We start from the raw sequence: 14,770 nt of genomic DNA on the forward strand, positions 1-14,770 counted from the left end.
TAAAATTTGTGATTTTTCCAATTTGCCGAGTTTAGAACTTCAACTTTGATTGGTATAAGTTTTGATGATATTTAATACAAATTCATATTTTTTTCTTAGTAAGCTTTGTTTTGTTAACTTTCTTAAACCAAGTGTACATTATTATTGCTTTGTTAGTGGGGAGGTAAATATGTATTCAGTTTAGTGTTATAGTACAGTGTGGTCAAGTCATTTGATAAAAATAAGAAATATGAACATTCTGAAGTTGATTTTGTAGAGTTAGTGTATGTAGGATGCTTTAATAAATCCTTTTCAAGTTGATTTTGTTGATTTTCTGGAAATGTAAAGTAGTGATTAATGATTGAGAACTTTATAGCATTATTCTGTAATGCTTGAGGGAACTTTTGGGCAAACCATTCTAATTTCTCTTCCTCTTGTTTTGTCAAGTTTTTATAGTTTATATAGAAAATATTTATTTAAATGTTATCACTGTTCTTAAAATATTTTATTTTTCTTTGTTTCCTTTCCTTCCCTCACTGGGCTATTTTCCCTGGTGGGGCCCCTGGGCTTATAGCATCCTGCTTTTCCAACTAGGGTTGTAGCTTAGCAAGTAATAATGATAGTATTTCTTGATGTTTTTTATCATAAGGAAAAAATATATGGTAACCATATTTCCATTGATTCTTAAAATAACTTTCAAAAAGTTATTGTATTGAATTTTTCAGAAGAGAAGATGTGAAGTTCTGCTCTTTTCAGGAAAAGTTCCCGAAATCACAAATAGATGTGTATTTAACAGTCATAGAAGATGATGGAGGAGCACTAGCAGCGTGTATTACTGCAGCTGGATTAGCCCTCTGCCATGCCAACATTGACGTATATGATTTTTTGATAGGGACTACAGTGGTATGTAAACCAAATTTTATCAAGCATGGTTCACCCTAGTAAAAAGTAGTTGGCGTTAAAATAAGTTGGGATTCTCTCTTGTATGTTTTGCCAATCCCCCTCTACTACTAGTTTGTCACCAACAGACATGTCATTTGGACAAGTTATTGCTAACTTATAGAATTATTCTGGGTGTTTTGTAGTGAAGTTTTATCAGACATTTGACACTGGTTGAAATTTTGATGTTTGTTTATGAACTTGCATAATATTTACATATGTACTAATGATACTCAAATTATAATTATTCTTACATAAATACAAACCCTCATGCTTTAATAAAATTACGCTTTCAGCTTGGCTGGGACCTTGGTTGTTAATTTGTAACAAGTGTCGGTAGTTACTGGTGGGTGGGGGAAAAGTCCCACCCCCAGCCAGTACAAGAATACTTGCCCATTAGTGCGCTATTACACATTAGCATGTTACTGTGTGCTTGCACGCTTTTAGGAGTACCACCTCGTCTGTTTGTCATCGCACAATCCTACAGTTGTGCCATCTCACCTGTTCGCAACTGCATTTTTGTATGGGAGCACCATATCGCCTGTTAGCGATCAAGGGGCCTACAGGTGTGCCATCTCACCTGTTCAAGATCATGCTCCCATACAGGAGCAAGTGGTTATTGTGAACACAGGGTACCTACCCTATTTCACAAAAATGAATGAGCACACTACTGTACTAATAGGATTAAAGGCTTTGCCCTTTTCTTCTATTCCTGCATGAGTACCTTCTAGCTTTCTGGAGAGTGATGGGAAAGATACGTATCAAAAATTGTTCCTTTAGGAACAGACATTAGTACACCCATGTTTGTCAACTGTCGTCTGTCTTGTACTTAATGCAGTGCCCTCAATCAAATGCTACTGCTACACTTAAAGGGGAAGAAGTAGTCTAAAGTCCAATTAATGTAGCTGTTTCTCTGACAATCTCGTAGTATGTGAGGGTGATACACAGATCATACTCTGTGCTTGAATGGTTCGTAACAAAGCGTACCTGGCGCTGATCGGTTTGGGATACAGGTGCTCACACTCTTGTTGCTAGCACTCGGCCTTGTATGAGATTGAGCTCTCGTTTTCTCGATGAGGGAAAAAGGCCCCTCGCCAACCTAAGTGATTGTATACAGTGTGTGTTCTAAGAGGTTATGTTGCAGAAATGCCTTTCCCCGAGAAGGTTTGGATACAAGGTTCATTTAATTCACCATTCTTGCTCAACGCTACGTGATCAGACACTTCATATATCTTCTTCAAGGACCTTGGGGTCTCGGCTTCTGGCATCTGTTTTGTCCTTGCTCTTTCATTACATGATACTGTACAGTGAAAGAGTAACCAGTGACTGTTCTCATTTTGTGTACAGGCTGTGAGACCTTACCTGCATAAGGGTGAGGTTTCCTTGGCCCCTGACTTATTGTGTTTCGTCTGTATGGGACCGTTCTGATAGTTTTCTCCTTGCTTGCTCTCCACGATTGGCGGTTTCCCATAGGACCGGCCATGCGCTGTGATCACAAAAGTTACGATGGATTACTGTGATCGGGAACCTTACAATCGTTTATGACAATTAGGAAATCTACTGTAATAGAGAACCATGTGATCGCTTTCCGAGGTCAGGAACCTTTCAGTCAGTCGTGTACATCAGTTAGGAAATTTATGATCATTTATAGATTGGGAACCACATGATGTGCTATAATGATCAGAGTTTACACTCGTGCCTCAAGGGTTCATCACTTTATCCACCAAGGAACTAGTTCAACTGTTCCCATTACCTGTTATTTCACATTGCTCCTACCACAGAAGAGGAGGAGGAAGAACTGGACGACTATTTTGGCCAAGTCACTCAAATGTTAGGCCATTCCTTCTGCATAGTTTCATGTGGAGGAACAGCGCTATACCAAACACCCAACCCCCAGGAAGGATTTTCGGTACAGAGTACAGTACAGGAACTCTTGCTTCCAGTACTGTGTCAGACATGAGGCAGAGCACGAACACTGCTGGTTGGGATTTTGGCAGGAGCCCTTGTTCATTTCCTGCCGGGGATGATCCTAGTACACTTCGGTGACATGATGTCCTGACATCCGAGTCTCCCACCATGGAATCTACTAACATGGCCAGCCTCCAAGCTACATTGAAGTTTGATCACCGACATATGCTGCACCATGACCTAAGGTTTGTCAAAGCCCAAGCACGAGGAAGTACACTGATTTAGTCTGATCAAATGCCAAGAACAATGCCGTCTTGATGCACCATTCGGATGCCCCGTGGCTCACTTGAAACCCAGTGAAAAGGACTAAGAGTGCCTCTGGCTTTGCGAGGCAAGGGAGTAAAGAGAGTTAAAAGTCCCTAACAGAATGCATTGATACAGGAGTTTTGTCTCGGGTTTCCACAGGTGGAAGACATCAGGACAGTAATAAAAGGCACAAACATGTTTCCTCTTCCACTGATCGGTTACTGCTAAGGGACCAGGCTCTTCAAGGATAACTATTGCAATGTCCTCATCACACCTTTACCAAGCACTGCGAAAGAATTTGGTGATCTACAGGTCCAGTCAGCTAATTCAGACTCTTCCTCTTAAGAAAAGATCAGACAGCTCTCTTTGCATTCACCTGTAACCTGGACTTCAGGTAGAGAGATAGGAGGAGGAAATCCAGAAAGGATCATGGAATTTGGCAAATTTCTGGAGCTTCTATAGTCGAGTACATGCCAGTCAGTTTGGGGAGCAACACAATGTTCCAGATCTGCTTGCCAATTTTGCTAGTGATCTACCAAAACTCGCCCCCTTAATGGCAGGAATGGAGACATCATGAAGGTAGCCAAGGTTTACAGACTTCTACAGTCTATTCTTACAAATGGATTAGTGTACGGGAAATTGGAGACCGATCTTCATTCTTCATGCTTGGTCCCTCAGACGTAATTCAGACAGGCCATAGCCAGCTGTGTATGTTTGTCATGAGAGTGATAAGTCCATCCCTGTAGACTTGAACACTCGCCCTTAGATGCATTTTCTTGTCCTTCAGGAGGTTTTTTCTGCTTCGTCTTGGGTGAAAGTAGCTACCAATTCAAAGCCCGGTACATCGTCCTTGCTACCACTCCCCAAGTGTTCACGCTAGTCTTTTAAGCAATTTTAATTGACACTAGTGTACTGTACTCTACCAATGGGTTTTGACGACTTTTCTTTTACCTTCCTACAAGAGAATCACTTTAGCATTGATAGAAACTCTACCTTTTGTCTTGGTCTGTTGATTAAGACATAAAATAAGGTTCTTTAGGACTCCCAACAGAGGGTGGAATATAGGGGACTACCATAACATGACAGCTAAATGTTTGTGGCAACAAACAATCTTGGCAACAGTGTAATCATAACTGTACCGACACTTCCTTCTAGATTGACAGACAACGCCTTGAGAGACTTCACCTGTCGATGAGAAGGCTAGTTCCACATGCCTGCATCCCAGTGATTGCTCTTATAGTTCCTTTAGTTTTGTTGGTTTACAATCAGAGCTTCCCTATCTTCGGTTGGGGTGGCAACAAGAATATGGGGCGATCTACCCTAGTAGTTGCACGACGAACCCAGTCACGAGTACTTCTCTCCTCTGAGAATTTACCATCTTCAGATGTTGAGGAGAAGGGATGAGAAACTCGCCTGAATTTCCTCCTGTTTAGAGGATGTGATCAACAGTATGATTGCACCTGCTTCTTAACCTACTGGGGATGCTTGCTGTGCTCCTTTACCTGTTAAGGGCTTGATAAAGCTCTCGGTAGTGCAATAATGGCCAATAACACTTCCATCAAAGCCTAAATATACAGAGGGCTCCTGTTCTCAAACCCTTCCCAAGCAGGTGCATTATTGTTAGTAGAAGACATGATATAGCTGCTCAAGGTTTTTTCAAGCAAGAATACTGTCTGAGCAAACATGCTCAATCTACTGAGTAGGATTCTTTTTAGAACTACAGTGTAGGCCAACATTACAGAGCTAATGGTGTAAAAAGATAAAAATGCACCCTAGATAAGTTTTTTTTTTTTTTTTATTTATGAGCCTGTAATTCAGATAGAAAAATTACGATAATCATACCCCCCCAAAAAAAAGGAACTTTTATTTTTTCAAAGCTTAGCTAAATAGCCATGGTTAAATTAAAGCATGAGCCCAGGTTAGAATTTTCTTATGAAACTGGGGGTTAAAAGCATGTGTCAGAGTATGAACAACTGCAAGTATTTCCTTTACATTTGACTTATGATTAATTAAAAAACAAAACTGTCAAAATTGGCACATTATATAAAAGCTTAAACAGGTTATGATGATAGTAGGTTAACTTAAATTCATGGTCTAATATTCAGCTCTGATAACGGTGGTACTTCATGAAGGTTTTGCAAATGTAAGATATTTACATTTTGATAGATATCTATTATACAGTATCTCTATATTGTACCGCAGTAGGAGTATCTATTATATTTATATTGTACTGCAGTAGGAGGTATAACTATTGAATGAGAGACAGTTGAAAACAAAGCTTATATATTTTCCCACATACTGCAACTTTTATTTTTTTGTCATATACTGTAGTGGCTGTTGTCTTCAAAGTGGTAGAACTAATGCTTTAAACTACTGTATTTCTTAAAGATACCCAGACATGTCATCAGTCAAGTGGAAGTTTTTATGTAGCTTGATCAGAGAATTTGTATAGTTTTGATAATTTAAAGAGTATTCTACAACAGACTCTGGAGATTAGTTGCAAGTTAGTTCTATATAGATTATTGAAATTTAACTTAAATTGGCTTATTGAAAGTGGTCAATGAAATACAGACTTAGATTAACTACATATTTTGGTAATTATTAACTAATATGCAGTATTATAAATATGTAGATCGGCTTGATTATTACAAAATACCTTACATGATTATTTTGGGAAGATTTAATTTTAATCTGAAATTAATAGGGGTGTAGTACACATTATATTTTTCTCTCCTGCAAGATGGATTTACTACATGAAAAACATTCCCCTCCAGCTGCTTGGAAGCCTGAGTGTAAATATTAGTAGTAGGGACAAGTTTATTTGGAACTTAGGGGGATTAAGATGTAAATTTCACCACACATTATTTTTGTTCTCAATTGATGCAGTTTCAGTGAAATGTCAGATTTTCATTTGCTATATGGGCCAGTGTCCTCTTATATAGTAGCCATGTTTTCAGTCTGAAAGTCTTATTCACAGCCACACCCTCCCTGCGAGTTAGTAATTTTTAGGCCGTACAGTAGGTCTACCTTCTGGCTTCCCTGGGGCCTATAGGTCTACCTTCCGACAAACCAGCAGCACTACCTGTCGTTTCTTAGTCTTAGCTCGAGGTAAAATAGGGCTTTTGGCACTGATCCTATAGATATAGGACGTTGTGTTTTTTTTTTTGCCTCTTCCGCTCATGTTAGACCTTTAAACCTTTATTGAAGACAGAAGTCCTACATAAGTAGGAATTCAGTTAACCACTTGCTGTGCATGTCAATCAAGGGTATTATTTGTAACATTTCCAGGTGTTCATTGTTAGAATTTGATTTTGTTTTAATGCTTAAGCCATTTTCAACAAAAATTGCACAATTAATGTACTGTATAAGAGTATCTATTTACATATTACAATAATGTTTGGAAGCAGATTTTTATGAATACATTTTAAGGAATAAAAAAAAATCACTTGAAGTTAAGGAAATTTTTAAAATTAGTTATAGAAAAACATTGTTAGTAATAAAAAATTGGAACGTCTTATTAACTTGGATAAGGAAAAATTTAATTATTTTTGGAAAATACTTTATTAGAAGTAAATCTAGTGTAAAAATACATAAATAGCCAATACCAAGGCTCATAAATTGAACATTACAGATTAGGTCAATTATAGACAGTGATGGAAATATATCCGGTAAAAATATATGATTTAAGGCAACATTATTACGTGTGGCTTATACATTGTTAGTAAACCTTTTCCTTTTTCAGTTATGGTATGGTGGAGTCATGTACGTAGATCCATCTTTATACGAGGAAGAATATGAATGCAGCGAGAATTACACTTTGGAAACCGAAGGTGGCCATCTTACCATAGGAATGATGCCAAACTATGCTAATGGACAAGTTAGCCTTATGCTTCAGGAAGGACAAGTATCTGCTGATAACCTGTGTGAGGGACTAGACTTGGCTGTTGAAATGTGCCAGAGAATTTACACGCTTTCTAAGAAGGTTAGTGTTTTTATTAAATTTTCGCAGTCTGTTTGGATGCAAGTTTAAGTGGAAAAATTTAGTTATTGGAATATTTTCCAATGTTCATTCTTTACTAGTTCCTATCAATTAAAGTAATATATTGCTATAGTTCCAGTTGAAAAATATAGGAAAGGAGTCTTCCGTGTATTTGTAAAAGGTTAAAGCAAATCTACCCGGGGTAACTTTTAGACAAAACTGATCATTAGATGTCAGAATTCAGCCATTGATCGATATTAGGCAAATGGTTCCAAGAAATGAATGAATGAAATACACTATTTCTTTATCTTTGTGATATAACTTATGTTTAATTCTTTAGATGAAATCTTATAGAATGGAAAAGTATAATTTACACTATACAGTAGTCTGTTTCATCCTAGCTGGCAACTGGAGCCGAACCACTGTTTGAAAGCTCTTCGCTGATTGGCTGTTAGGTTAGGCATCATCCCCTCCCACTGACCGACACTGAAGCAGACCTTGCATTTGTCCGCGGTCCATGATGTTCATTTTTTGCTTTGTACCTCACTTAGTTTGCAACGATATCGTGGTACAAAGCCAAATATTTCGCCATTTATTTTCCTTCCTTGCTTTATTTTTTTAGGTTCATGACATTCAAGAGGTTTTTTATTTACATTTGCATAAAATTTGATGGTAAAAACAGCATATAAAAATAAGTTGTATAAAGTTTTTTTAGCGCTCGTTTCACTTCAACATTTTTTTGTATATTTTTTTGAGTTATGGATATTTTTTTCAAGGTAATACTCATCATCTACCTTTAATTTGTGTGTGACCAAAGAACCAGGTAGATATTACGCAAAGTAAGAGAGGCATAAAGCAAAAATGAACATCATGTACTGTGGACAAATTCAATGTTTTGTTTCGTCGTAAGTCAGCGGGAGGAGAGGATGCCTGTACCAACAGCCAATCAGCGACGAGCTTTCAAACCATGATTCGGCGTCAGTTGCCAGCTAGGATGGAAACACTTTAGTACGGACTATTTAATGTAAAATGTTAAGTTTGCCATTTTAGCAGTGAACCACCTGAAAATCCTATGCCAGTGCATAGGATTTTCAGGTGGTTCTGAAAAAAAATAAGATGTGCACAAGCACAAGTGTGACTGGAGAGTATGACCTGTTATTATTTCAGCTGAAATAGGACCAGATAGGGAATTTCTTAGAATGTTTAAAGTTTCTGGTATGGAGGGTAGGGCGTTTTTGTATTATTGAAGGGGTGAAAGTTATTAGGTGCTGGTCTTGCCATATTTCTGTAACTCTTGAATAATGCTAATAGTTTTGCTCTTCTAAATTTGCTAATGGAGTTAGGTATTTTTGATGTGGTGTGGTCTAAATATTGTTTTGGTTGGGAGGCAGTGACATACTGCTGCCATGAAACAAATGCTGTTATTCCTTTTGACCAGCTACTTGGCTGCATTTATCCCTGTTGTTGCTGGATATATTGTCAATCTACACTTTCCATTTTCTGTTCATGTTGCTTAATGCATAACTCTGGCTTCATGTTAGTGGATTAGACTGGGTAAGGTTTGTTTGGGGTGCTGATATCTATGGTTATCTTAGGATACGTTCCTACATGATATCTTCGGATAGTCATTTCCAGGGGTTGGAACCCCGTGACAGATGGTAATTCTCGTGTAATATCAATCGCAGAATTATTATACTGTAGAAGTTGCCAGAAGGAACTTCCATCAAGACGAAATGGCTATCTCACCCAAAAATAGATTTTTCCCAAAGTCAAAATCCCTTTAAATTCATAGCTGCTAATGCAAATAATGCTATTGCATCTGGAATCAGTTATAGTAGAGCTGCTTTGATCTGGGTTAACTTCACTTGATTGTGATGACAGAATTTCTGAGTAACTTCTTGTTACACAGGTAGTATTCTCAGGGTGACAGTTACTATCACAATATTCTGTCCATAATCAATCCTGTTTTATGCTGAAATGGGGTCTTGATGCAGAGTTGAGTAGTCTGCACACCATTACCAATATTAACCATCACACTCGTGCTATGAAGGGTGTGTGTACGCAAAGCCTTATTTAGATCATCGTTGTTTGTCATCCCTTTTGGTATAAACTTGAAGAGGATATAAATAAGCGGTTTTTATCAAGCCCATTAGCGAGGATAATATGTAGCCTTCTTGACCCTGTACTTGGTACGTACCAGTGCCATCCTTATATTGCCAATCATGGTTTGGGTTGTTCTGGTTTTGATGGCCCTCTTAGTGTAGCTAGAAGTTTCTCTGCTGGCCGTATAGTTGCTGTGGTCAGTGTTCACTGCTGGCAGTTTTAGTTACCAACAATCAGTATTGCCCACTGAGTGACAACGTTGAAAGGTGCCAACAATCAAGAATGCCAACATTGAATGCTACCAACAAATCAATTGCCAACATTGAATTTTGCCAACAATGAGGAGAGCTAACATTGAATGCTGCCAACAATCAAGAGACAATAGTGAATGCTGCCAACAATCAGGAGACAACATTGAATGCTGCCAACATTCAAGAATGCCAACATTGGATGCTACCAACAAATCAATTGCCAACATTGAATGCTGCCAACAATCAAGAGACAACAGTGAATGCTGCCAACAATCAGGAGACAACATTGAATGCTGCCAACAATCAGGAGACAACATTGATACTGCCAACAATCAAAAGTGCCATCATTGAATGCTGCCGACTATTAAGAGTGACAACAGTGGAATTCTCCCAACAACCAAGAGTGACAACAGTGAATGCTGCCAAGAATTAAGAGACAACAGTGAATCCTGCCAACAATCATCAGGAGATAACAGTGAATGCTGCCAACAACCAAGAGTGACAACAGTGGAATTTTGCCAACAGCCAAGAGTGACAACAGTGAATGCGGCCAACAATCAAGAGACAAGTGAATGGTGCCAATAATCAAGAGTGGCAACAGTGGAATGCTGCCAACAGTAAATGCTGACAACAGTCTAGTGTCAACAGTGAATGCTGTCAACAATAAAGAGTGCCAAGAGTGAATGCTGCCAGCAATCAAGAGTGACAACAGTGAATGTTGCCAACAACCAAGAGTGCCAACAGTGAATGCTGCCAACAACCAAGAGTGCCAACATTGTATACTGCCAACAATCAAGAGGTCCAATATTGAATGCTGCCAACAACGGAATACCAACATTGAATGCTGACAACCGTAAATGCTTATAATACAGTGAATGCTGTCAACAATAGAGTGCTAACATTGAATGCTGGCAACATTGCTGCCAGCAATCAAGAGTGACAACAGTGAATGCTGCCAACAATCAGGAGACAACAGTGAATGCTGCCAACAATCAGGAGACAACATTGAATGCTGCCGACAATTAAGAGTGCCATCATTGAATGCTGCCAACAATTGAGTGACAACAGTGGAATGCTGCCAACAATCAAGTGCCAACATTGAATGCAGACAACAATCAAGAGTGCCATCATTGAATGCTGCCGACAATTAAGAGTGCCATCATTGAATGCTGTCAACAATTAAGAGCGACAATATTGAATGCTGCCAACAATCAAGTGCCAAATTGAATGCTGACAACAATCGAGTGCCAACAACTGACAACAATCGAGTGCCAACATTGAATGCTGTCAGCAATCAAGATTGCCAACATTGAATGCTGTCAGCAATCAAGATTGCCAACATTGAATGCTGTCAGCAATCAAGATTGCCAACAGTGAATGCTGTCAGCAATCAAGAGTGACAACAGTGAATGCTGTCAGCAATCAAGAGTGACAACAGTGAATGCTGCCAACAATCAAGAGTGTGACAACAGTGAATGCTGCCAACAATCAAGAGTGTGACAACAGTGAATGCTGCCAACAATCAAGAGTGTGACAACAGTGAATGCTGCCAACAATCAAGAGTGTGACAACAGTGAATGCTGCCAACAATCAAGAGTGTGACAACAGTGAATGCTGCCAACAATCAAGAGTGCCAACATTGAATGTTGATTACAACAATCAAGAGTGCCAACCTTTAATGCTGCCAACAATAAAAAACCAACAGTGAATGCTGCCAGCATTGATTGCTGTCAATCAAGTGGGCAGCACTCATTTCTGGCACTCGATTGTTGGCAGCATTCGGTGTTGGCGCTGTCGATTGTTGGCAGCATTCGGTGTTGGCGCTGTCGATTGTTGGCAGCATTCGGTGTTGGCGCTGTCGATTGTTGGCAGCATTCGGTGTTGGCGCTGTCGATTGTTGGCAGCATTCGGTGTTGGCGCTGTCGATTGTTGGCAGCATTCGGTGTTGGCGCTGTCGATTGTTGGCAGCATTCGGTGTTGGCGCTGTCGATTGTAGGCAGCATTCGGTGTTGGCGCTGTCGATTGTAGGCAGCATTCGGTGTTGGCGCTGTCGATTGTTGGCAGCATTCGGTGTTGGCGCTGTCGATTGTTGGCAGCATTCGGTGTTGGCGCTGTCGATTGTTGGCAGCATTCGGTGTTGGCGCTCTCGATTGTTGGCAGCATTCGGTGTTGGCGCTCTCGATTGTTGGCAGCATTCGGTGTTGGCGCTCTCGATTGTTGGCCCTCTCGATTGTTGGCAGCATTCGGTGTTGGCCCTCTCGATTGTTGGCAGCATTCGGTGTTGGCCCTCTCGATTGTTGGCAGCATTCGGTGTTGGCCCTCTCGATTGTTGGCAGCATTCGGTGTTGGCCCTCTCGATTGTTGGCAGCATTCGGTGTTGGCCCTCTCGATTGTTGGCAGCATTCGGTGTTGGCCCTCTCGATTGTTGGCAGCATTCGGTGTTGGCCCTCTCGATTGTTGGCAGCATTCGGTGTTGGCCCTCTCGATTGTTGGCAGCATTCGGTGTTGGCCCTCTCGATTGTTGGCAGCATTCGGTGTTTTGGCCCTCTCGATTGTTGGCAGCATTCGGTGTTTTGGCCCTCTCGATTGTTGGCAGCATTCGGTGTTTTGGCCCTCTCGATTGTTGGCAGCATTCGGTGTTGGCCCTCTCGATTGTTGGCAGCATTCGATGGTGGCACTCTATGTTGGTGGCACTCTCTTGGCACTATTGTCGGCAGCATTCAATGTTGGTACTCTATTGTTGGTGGGATTCAATGTTGACACTCTTGAATGTTGGTGCCATTCCACAATTGGCAATCTTGATTGTTGGCAGCATTCAGTGTTGGCATTCTTGATTGTTGGCAGCATTCAGTGTTGGCATTCTTGAGTTGGCAGCATTTCAGTGTTTTTGTTTTCATGTTGGCAATCTTGATTGTTGGCTGCATTCAATGTTGACAATCTTGATTGTTGCTGGCGGCAGTCACCGTCGGCACTCTTTGATTGCTGCTGGCGGCAGTCACCGTCGGCACTCTTTGATTGCTGCTGGCTGCAGTCACCGTCGGCACTCTTTGATTGCTGCTGGCGGCAGTCACCGTCGGCACTCTTTGATTGCTGCTGGCGGCAGTCACCGTCGGCACTCTTTGATTGCTGCTGGCGGCAGTCACCGTCGGCACTCTTTGATTGCTGCTGGCGGCAGTCACCGTCGGCACTCTTTGATTGCTGCTGGCGGCAGTCACCGTCGGCACTCTTTGATTGCTGCTGGCGGCAGTCACCGTCGGCACTCTTTGATTGCTGCTGGCGGCAGTCACCGTCGGCACTCTTTGATTGCTGCTGGCGGCAGTCACCGTCGGCACTCTTTGATTGCTGCTGGCGGCAGTCACCGTCGGCACTCTTTGATTGCTGCTGGCGGCAGTCACCGTCGGCACTCTTTGATTGCTGCTGGCGGCAGTCACCGTCGGCACTCTTGATTGTTTGCAGCATTCAATATTGGTACTCTTGATTGTTGCTGGCATTCACCGTTGGCATTCTATTGTTGTTGGCAGCAGTCACCGTCGGCACTCTTGATTGTTGATGGCAGCATTAATGTTGGCACTCTTGATTGTTGGCGGCATTCACCATTGGCCCTCTTAATTGTCGTTGGCCTTCACCGTTGGCCCTCTTGTCATTGGCCTTCACCGTTGGTCCTCTTGATTGTTGTTGGCACTCACCGTTGGCAAGCCTGATTTTTGGAGGCGCGCACACTGTTGGCAAGCCACCCAATTGTTGCCAGTACTCACTGTTGGCAGTCCTCACTGTTGACAAGCCACCCAATTGTTGGCAGTACTGACTGTTAGCAAGCCTGATTGTTGATAGCACTCACCATTTGCAGTTTTGATTGTTGGCACTTCTGTTTGGAATCTTTCTTGTCAGCATTCACTGTTGGCAGTCTTATGCAACAGCATTAATTGGTTGCAATCTTTCTTGTTGACAGCACTCACACCATTGGGGAGTCGATATTTGAAGCATTTACTGTTGGCAATATTGTTAGTTGGCCGCATTCACTTTCGGCAGTGTTCACTTATAATGGCCGCATTCACTTTCGGCAGTGTTCACTGTTATAAGTTAAGGTCACATGGCAGTGTTAACTGGACAGTCCTGGTACTGTTGTTTGTGGTCGGTGGTGGTAGTCATGTTGCTGTTGTCATAGTGCTTCTGGTATTGTTCACTGTGCAGTTATGGGTATGATGGCAGCCCTAATACTCTTGGTGGTTTTCACTGTTGGCAGTTATGGTGTCATTGATTCTGTTCATTCTTGACAATTCTTGTACTGCAGACTTATTATTCCTCTGTCAGTGCTGCCTGTGATGGTGTGGCGCTGTATGATTTTCACATTCATTGAAATAAAGTAATGTCCTCTGCTGCCATTCCAAAGGCCCAATTCAAACCCGAAGTTATTAGTTGTTTTTGCTATTTCTCATTGGTCCCATCTTTATACTGTCTTGGGCTCCTGCTATCACGGTTGCCATGTGTACGGAGACTGTTAATCTTGCTGCTATTGGAGTTTGTAAACTATTTTGTGATGGACCTTGGTGCTGATAATGGTTTTGCAGCTGCTGCAGTTTTATTTTATTTCTGCAAATTAAAGAATTTGCAATTAAAGAGATTTCTGACTTCCGGATTTAAGGAAATGTATGCTTGAGAAGTCAGTATGTAATTATTTTTTACCTTAAAAACCTATTTATTACAAAAACCATTATTTAAAATTTGTTGACATTTAACATGAGTTTTTGCGTTTCAAAATATGATAGGACTTTCTAATGAATAATTAAATAGTTTATGTGTAATTTGTTAATAACCTTTTACAATTTTAATCTTTTCAGACTTTAGAGGACTACATTGATCAAGCCCTTAGTGATGAAGCTGCAATTACTGTGGAGTGATTGTTACAATTATTAATAAAGTACTTTTCATATGATCTGGCTTTAACTGCTCCTAAAGTTTGGAAGAACATTGATCATTAAAACTTTTTTAATTGTATTATTAAGTGTTACTTACAATTCAAATTTTATCTTAAATATTTCTCATAATATACATACGTACCATAAATTGTTTTGAAGACATGCTGATATTTTGGTATGCAGTAGTTCCTTTGATGACAGATAATTGAAAATAAAAATCCCAAAATGTCTGTTCCCATTGGGCGTTGAAAGGTCTCGCACTCCCAGGCGTTGGTCTGTATAGCCCAAATTCATAAATCTATTCTAGTCCTTATGATGCAAAGCCGTGTTATCTGCAAAATTTGAAGATATGTTAGTGATTCACTGGTCAGTAAGGGAAATATTGTTGT

The 14,770-nt window shown here is 40.6% G+C and overlaps 1 protein-coding gene and 1 long non-coding RNA gene across 3 annotated transcripts in view; one reads left to right on the forward strand and one right to left on the reverse strand.

Annotated features, from left to right (window-relative positions):
- The window catches only part of LOC137645467 (exosome complex component MTR3-like), an 82,527-nt gene extending 68,129 nt beyond the window's left edge, over window positions 1-14,398 (forward strand). Inside the window, exons 5-7 of the mRNA XM_068378275.1 lie at window positions 736-882; window positions 6,875-7,114; window positions 14,304-14,398. Of these exons, the coding sequence (XP_068234376.1) occupies window positions 736-882; window positions 6,875-7,114; window positions 14,304-14,363 (447 nt within the window). The 3' untranslated portion in view covers window positions 14,364-14,398. The remainder of the gene's footprint in view (window positions 1-735; window positions 883-6,874; window positions 7,115-14,303) is intronic.
- LOC137658535 (uncharacterized) overlaps window positions 1-14,770 on the reverse strand; it is a 211,264-nt gene that overhangs the window by 93,228 nt on the left and 103,266 nt on the right. The gene's annotated exons all lie outside the window — the stretch shown is intronic.

The sequence above is a fragment of the Palaemon carinicauda genome, chromosome 1 (assembly GCF_036898095.1).
Source record: "Palaemon carinicauda isolate YSFRI2023 chromosome 1, ASM3689809v2, whole genome shotgun sequence".
NCBI lineage: Eukaryota > Metazoa > Arthropoda > Malacostraca > Decapoda > Palaemonidae > Palaemon > Palaemon carinicauda.